Source organism: Carya illinoinensis, chromosome 10, assembly GCF_018687715.1.
Source record: "Carya illinoinensis cultivar Pawnee chromosome 10, C.illinoinensisPawnee_v1, whole genome shotgun sequence".
In the NCBI taxonomy this organism is placed as follows: Eukaryota; Viridiplantae; Streptophyta; class Magnoliopsida; order Fagales; family Juglandaceae; genus Carya; species Carya illinoinensis.
In genome coordinates this window covers 3,886,944-3,894,605 of record NC_056761.1, presented here as the reverse complement: position 1 = coordinate 3,894,605, position 7,662 = coordinate 3,886,944, and the positions used below count along the sequence as shown (strand labels likewise).

At 34.5% G+C, this 7,662-nt stretch overlaps 1 protein-coding gene across 1 annotated transcript; it reads left to right on the top strand.

Annotated features, from left to right (window-relative positions):
• The first annotated feature begins 3,770 nt into the window (after nucleotides 1-3,770).
• On the top strand, nucleotides 3,771-6,034 carry LOC122279723 (two-component response regulator ARR8-like). The gene is made up of 5 exons (XM_043090512.1): nucleotides 3,771-4,491; nucleotides 4,654-4,757; nucleotides 4,885-4,962; nucleotides 5,389-5,459; nucleotides 5,549-6,034. The coding sequence occupies exons 1-5, from the start codon at nucleotides 4,389-4,391 to the stop codon at nucleotides 5,856-5,858; spliced, it is 666 nt and encodes a 221-aa protein (XP_042946446.1). The 5' UTR covers nucleotides 3,771-4,388; the 3' UTR covers nucleotides 5,859-6,034.
• The last annotated feature ends 1,628 nt before the right edge of the window (nucleotides 6,035-7,662 follow it).

Sequence of the window (7,662 nt, the reverse complement as noted above, 5' to 3'; positions counted from 1 at the left end):
CCATCATCTGTTTGCTTTTGGATGTGTCACCTTCAGTAAAAGAGTTTTTGTCTTGACCTATAATTAACATTTCGTTTGCAATTATACAACTTAGGATTCTCAAGTTAAAATTCAAGCTCTCGACTTTGATATTATCTCGACCAAATAGTCTTTTGAATACTGTATTTTTTTTATTACATAAAACATCATAGGTATGATAAAAGTCCTATACACGCTTGAATTAAAGCTTTCACAAGATTACCCATGAACAATTTTGAAACACCCAAATACTGGATACAAGTTACAACATCAAATTTCAAATGCTTACCTTTCAAACACGTGACCCCCACAACTTTCCCAAGCTGCCAATGGCATTAAGATCATCTCAAGAGCTCAACCCTTCATATCATAACTAGAATCAGTCATGTGAATTGTTGTGCATAATTTACTTCATTTACAAAACATTACATTCAACCATACACGACTTGTGACATGCAAGAAGAATTACATAACTTGTGACCAAATTAATCAGTGCACTCCATATTAAATCCATCAAGTGGGACATGTGATCAGTCGATAAAACATGAAATTAATAATATGGTCATAGACAGGGCTGTACAGCCAAAGATTTGATGTGAAAATAATATATCCCAAACACAAGAAAGCTGATGGAGGTGAGCAGCAGGGCATCTTCCATCACAGCTATCAATATATGTATAATAGTGGGTTTATATGGCCCCCACAAAATAAGCTTCTATGATCTAGCAAGTGTGAATTATGTGTGACAGGTTGTACAATATATTAAAGTGTGTCAGGGAATCTTTGCTATGAAATAAAAACAACGGGACCAGTTTTCATGTAATAATGGTACACATTGTGGTGATACACTCCTAGCAACTGGCCCTCCTCTTTTTCTCTTTTATCATTCAATATATACACACGTACGTGTGTATATATATATACACACATATACATTTATGAATTTGGGATTTTAGATTTGTGGCCACTTCAAATTAGGTTTGGATACTTATGAGGTTTATCTCATATATTCTATGAATTGTAAAAAAAAATTAATGAAAAAATAATAATAAATATTGAATAGTAGTACAAAATAGTAAAATATTCAATATATACATACATATATATATACACATACATTTATGAATTTGAAATTTTAGATTTATGGCTAATATAGATTGCATTTGGATACTAAAATGATTTCAAATATTCTATAAATAGTACGAAAAAAATAATAATAAAATATTAAATAATAGTACAAAATAGTAAAATATTCAATATATACATACACACATACATTTGTGAACTTGGGATTTTAGATTTGTGGCCAATTTAATAGTTCTTGAAATTTGAATTAATTGGGTGATGGCCAACCAATCAAGAAAAGAGGGAAAAAAAAAAAATGAAAGATTTAAGGAATGCGATATTGGATTTGGCCCACTAATATCTGCTTCTCCACCTTTATCCACCCCTTGCATGTGCTGTATCTTCTTCATTTCTGGGTCTAAAAGTCTTTATCTTTTATCCATTAGTAGAAAGAAGGGTACAAGATATCAGAGGATTATGAAGATCAGATCAAAGTGATATTTGAAATGGGGGACGCATGCATGCAGGAAACATTGGTATGGAATTCTACTTCTAGAGGGAGGTCAATCTCAGCTGTTTCCTAAGTTTTCACTCTAGGGATTCTTCAACCTCTTTGATGGACTTTTTGAAGAAACATCACAGCATTAAAGACAACGAGAATCAATTCAGATCAACATCTTTTAACTTTGTCGATCAATCTCGAGTTTGAAAACTTTGAACAGCTAGTCAAGTTGAGGAAATTTCCAAAGTTTTGTCCAATTTTATTTTATGTAACTTTCATGCATGAGCCAAGAGAGAGAGAAAGAGAAAGGAAAAGGAAAAGGAAAAGAGAAACAGCTTTCATGCATGAATGGTGCTTAATTGGTAAAAGAGTAGGAAGGTCATGCACTTTTGTAACGAGCGACAATGTGTCAAAAGTTGATGGCGAAACTTTCCAGCACTGGTGAAACATGGGGGCAAAGTTGAGGATAAAATATTTAAGAATTATCTTTTTCTTATCATGCAGTAGAAAAATCAGAAAAAATATATAGTTTTTTCTAGCATGACAAGTCAAATCGTAATAATTCAAATCTAGGAGAAGTTTGCTTTAGATTGAAGTTTTACCAGTCTCTGTCATCATCAACTACTGTAGCCATATGGTGTCTCTTAATTACAATATTATTATTTATTAGAAGGGAAATATTTAGAAATGAGAAGATTGTAAATAGGGTTGTAACGATCTGAGGTGACAACGAGCCGATCATTAGCTTGTTGAATTCGACTTGATTAAAAAAATTTGAGTTTGAACTCAAAGGTTATTATTTAATCTTTGTTCAAGGTTGATTCGACAAGTTAGATTTTCAACTCGAGTACATCTAAAAAAAGGAGTCACTCGAATTGTTTATTTTTTTTATTTAAATAAGATTTAATAATTAATAAATTAGATAAATAAAAAATAAAAAATTTAATATTAAATTTGTACAACTAACAAATAGAACATTTATTGAATTATAAGATTTTAAAAATTTATAAATAATTAATATCTAAATAGTTGATATTTATCCATTATAACGATACATTATATGTCTAAATAAATTATTAATACATACACATAATATGATAATATATATCTATTTTACATATGATTTCCATATACTAGTATATGAAATTATTAAATTTTATCGATTAATTATTGTACAAATTATAAAATATAGTGATTAAGTATATTCAATATATAAATATAAGTAATTAGGTTACATATTATATATTTAATTATAAAAGTGCTATACTTGTATTATTAACTAATATATATATATATATGTATATATACATAGATGTGTATATCTTTATATTTATATATATTTATATCAATATATAAATGAGTTTTAATTGAGTGGAGCTACAAAGTTGACTTGGACATAACTGAGCAGGCCTTAATAAATTTTAGCCGAGTGGAGTCTAGTCGAGTTTTGTTTAGTATTTGTCATTTACTAATTGAGCGAGTATCTACTTTTATGGGTAAGCTTTTTTTCTTACGAATCAATTTTGATTCGAGTTTAATCGGATAAGTACCAAGTAGACTATCAAATAAATTAGTTCATTTACGATCCTAATTGTAAAGACTCAATTTCCATCCAATTACTCCTACAGATTAGAGGCTTCGGAGGAGCTTGGGGAAATCAGATATGGAAAATCCTAATCTAATGCTTTGCTCCTCCTATCATAGGTGTGTGCTCGTGCATTTAAGTTTCTCATGACACGTGTTTCCAAGTGAAATGGCGCTATGATGGACAGGACCAAGTAAAGAGTTTTTGCCCTTATTGAAGCACAATTGAAGGAAGTACTGGAATGGAAGAAAATTATGATATCATGTTGGATTTGAACGGACAGAAATTCTGGGTTTTGGCAGGTATGGGATTAATGAATCAATGGGAGGGAGCTGGTTTGTGTAGCTCTGCAGAACTTGGTTCAGATGCATGAATGTATGTTATGGTATGGATGAATGGGACAATGGTTACATTAAAGAAAGAAGAAGATGGATGGATGGATGGATGGGCACGGGAAGCAAATCTTAAAAAGAGAATCGAAAGAAATTGGCCTTCCCTTAGGCAATAGTTTGCCAGCACCGGTAGTTTCCCCTCCACACCTGCTCCAGATATGGACCATAAGGTAAGCGCCACATGATTTCTTTCACGCCCCCAAACAGAGAAAAAAGATAAAAGATTAAAAAAAAAAAAGAAGGCACCTCTGCTGATTGCTGACCTCACCTGTATCTCTTGTTGGGGATTTTCCTGGGTCCCCTACCTCTGCCCTTACCCACACCCCTCTCAAATCTCACCTCCCCAACTCCTTCCCCTTTAGCTTTTGTCCAAAAACTCTTTTTTTTTTTTTTTCCTTCTCTATTTCTCTTCTCATCCATCTCTCTCTCTCTCTTCTCGGTATAAAAGACGCCCACCTCCCGTCAACTTAAAAATATTCACAGGGATTGTTTTTGGGTTTATTTTATTCTTTCATTATTTGTTTTCTAGGTGGCTTATTCCGCCTTGTAATTCAAAATCAACTTGGGAAATTTTGGAAGATTTGGGATGAAATCTGGTCGGATCTTGCTTCGTTGGACGTGGATTTTGGTGGGTCTTATTTCAACGCAAAACTCTTCTTCATTTATCCTCCTCTTATAGCTTTCACAAATCAACGTACCAAGGAAGAAGTGACAGAGAGAAAAACGAATCCTCTAAATCTCCTCCTGCTTAACATCATCTTCTGCAATATTCCCCCTTTCTGCTTCTGTGATTTTGGCTTTGATCTTTTGGTCTTTATTTGGTGCAATGGGCATCTCTACGGAGTCGCAGTTTCATGTTTTGGCTGTTGATGACAACCTCATAGATAGAAAGCTGATCGAAAGGCTCCTCAAGACCTCATCATATCAAGGTACTTTCTTGGTTGCCAAACATAGAAAAACAGTTACACAAGAATTCCTCGAAGAAATTGCAATCATGGGTTATTGTTTTTAACTTTTTTGTTTCCAGCTTTGCTTTCATTGTTTGGTTTCGATTGCTAAACCGCTCATTTTTCGTGTCCTTTCAATGGCAGTTACTACGGTTGATTCTGGTATAAAGGCTCTAGAATTTCTGGGTGTGCATGAAGATGACCAAAGCAACCCAGATATACCATCGGTTTTCCCGAACACTCATCAGGTGCGATTCATTAATTTAGTCCTCTCTGTGTCTGAGATTGTCTACTTGTCCTGTTATTTTTCCCTTACTTGCTGGACTTGCTGGGCTCCTGGGTTTCTGAATTTCTTTGGTTTTTACGTTATTTCAGGAAGTGGAAGTGAATCTTATCATTACAGACTACTGTATGCCTGGCATGACAGGCTATGATTTGCTCAGGAAAATCAAGGTAGGCTTTTGGTTTCTATGGCTCTGTCTTCTTTCTCATCCACCCAATATTCGCTCGCTAATCTCGATCTTTCCCATTAAGATGATTTTTTTTTTTCTGTGTCTTGAGACACTAGTCATTGTCCAGCTTTTTCCAAATTGAAATTCTGCATTCCAAATTGATATGCTTTTGAAGATTTGCCATCTGGGTCCTTGTGTCAGCACTTGCTCAAATAAAAATCTCTTTGGCATATTTTCCCACCTACTTTTCACCCAAACAAATGAGGAAATGAGGTTCATGATATTCCCTAAGATTTGTTTGCTTTATCATAGGTCTTTCTCATGTCATCTGTTTTAGAAACATCCATGACAATGTACCTGTGCATGCTTTTACCCATAAGGACAAACCGACCTAAGAAATTTATGGGGATTTTCTCTGATTTTGCAGGAGTCTTCATCCCTGAGAAACATACCAGTGGTGATTATGTCATCCGAGAATGTGCCTTCAAGGATCAGCAGGTAAATATTATGTTTTGTTTTATTTTATTTATTCCTTGGGAATTTGATTTCTTGTAGGCAAAAATACTAATGTGTATAATTGGCAACAGATGCTTGGAGGAAGGAGCAGAAGAATTTTTCTTGAAACCAGTTCAACTAGCAGATGTTAATCGACTTAGGCCCCATATAATGAAAACTAAGCCGAAGGATCAACATGAAGACAAACAAGAAAACAAAGAAGAAGAATTAGGAAAACCAGAGTTTCAATCACGAGAAGAAAAAGAACAGCAGCAGCAGCAACAACACCACCATCTCCAACAACAACATTCCAATAGCAACAAGAGAAAAGCCTTGGAAGAAGGGCTTTCTCCTGACAGAACAAGACCCAGATACAACAACGGCCTCACCACCGTGGTCTGATGACAAAAATCAAGGAAATAGATTTTCTCCTTCACTCAACAATTGTAGTTTTTTTTTTTTTTTGGTTTTTATCAAATCTAAAATACGCTGGGTCAATACAGGCCCAATAGAAGTGTAGAGAGGGTTTATGTATACACTTCACATGGAAATATTTTGACAATTTTGTTTCTCTAATTATAAAAAAAAAAAAAAAGGAAAAAAAAAGTAATTTGATTGAAAAAAAAACTTCGTATCTCAAATGGTGAGATTACTGGAGCATGTTGAGCGATAGACTTGATTTATTTTGTTGGGTACGACACGAACAAAGGCATTGCAATTATAAACTTAATCACAAACTTTATTATAAACTTAAACTTAATTAACTACATATTTAATTATAAACTTAAAATAATGGTTTGAGGATAAATAGTAGATTTTCATATTTGGATATCCTCATCCATTCACCACAAAATAGGAAATGGGATGGATAGCAGTATGGATGAAATCTCCAAACTTTTTCTCAAAATTTGGAGAATTATGGGAATGCTCTTATATTGCATTATTTCGCGCTCTCTCTCTCTCTCTCTCTCTCTCATAAATTTCAGAAGACAGAGAGACAAGCTGTCAATTGATGTGAAATTTGGGAACATTTTGCCCCCGTGAAGCTCTCTCCACCTCGCAAATGAGAAGGGCACGAGTTTGCTCATTACTATTTTGGATCAAGAATTCCATTACTTATCTCAAAATTCTAGGATGTGAACAGAGGTTAAGTTTAGTATATAAAATTAGTTGATACTTGATAGGGTAATATTTTGTACATGTGACCCACTCATGGCTTATCAAGTAACAACACATGTCGAATTCCCTAATGGTTCACTTATGAAAATTGATGGTGGAATCAACTGATATTGATAAATACACAACAATTTAAAAAAAAAAAAAATCCAATTTTGTATTTTAATCTTGAAAAATAATCGAAGCAATCGTTGGGCCTATTCTCATGAATATGAAACTCCAGCCCAAACTCATAAAAAAATCGTCGATCTGTTGCTTCTTTCACTGCATAGGCCCTATAACTCAACCCCCACCCACCCCCCCCCCCCCGGGGGGGGGGATGTGAACCCATTCTGAATGTGGATTTCACTGGACACTTTTTCTGGAGTTCTGCCTCTCTCTCTCTCTCTCTCTCTCTCTCTCTCTCTCTCCAGTTCGGCTCGATTGCTTTTCTAGACTCTAGTAGTCAACGAAGCAGACGGATCTCAGATTCTCAGCCAGTTGACTAATAAAGTCATCAGGTACCTTTGCGAAGAAAATAAAAACATTAAACACACTCAAAACAGTTGATCCAAAACAAAAGTTGCAAACCGGGGTCTTGTTTAGTCTTGTAACATGTTTGTATGTATGCGTATTCATAGTTTATACATTACTAGTAATGTCAGACATACTGGGGAGTTACCCTCAATCACCCTTCCGAGGAACAGATCCTGAAAACTTTGTCGACTCTTGCGAAAGAGGAGAACGTCAAGATTGGATCGTTGCCGCATTTTTCATGTTTATATCGTTTTAAATGTGGAGACTTGATCTGGGTGGGTTCGCCTTCAGTAGACAATAAAAAGGTTGGAGGCAGTTGCTTTGATGTTTTCAGTTCAATGCAATTACTATCTATCTTCAGGTCTAACAGCAGCCCAATGACAAGTGTTTGTACGTTGCATTTTAGAACTAGAACAATCAGATTTAAAACTCCTTGAAAGCATTCATTGGTGTGTTGAAGTTCATGTACTTTTTATGAATTAGACTTTTTTGTTGCAAAAATGATCACAATAAA

Excerpts from the sequence above, each read along its gene's own strand:
- LOC122279723 (XM_043090512.1), top strand. The coding sequence starts at position 4,389 with ATGGGCATCTCTACGGAGTCGCAGTTTCATGTTTTGGCTGTTGATGAC. Across the intron at positions 4,758-4,884 it reads TTTTCCCGAACACTCATCAG|GAAGTGGAAGTGAATCTTAT; the intron begins GTGCGATTCATT and ends ACGTTATTTCAG. Across the intron at positions 4,963-5,388 it reads ATTTGCTCAGGAAAATCAAG|GAGTCTTCATCCCTGAGAAA; the intron begins GTAGGCTTTTGG and ends CTGATTTTGCAG.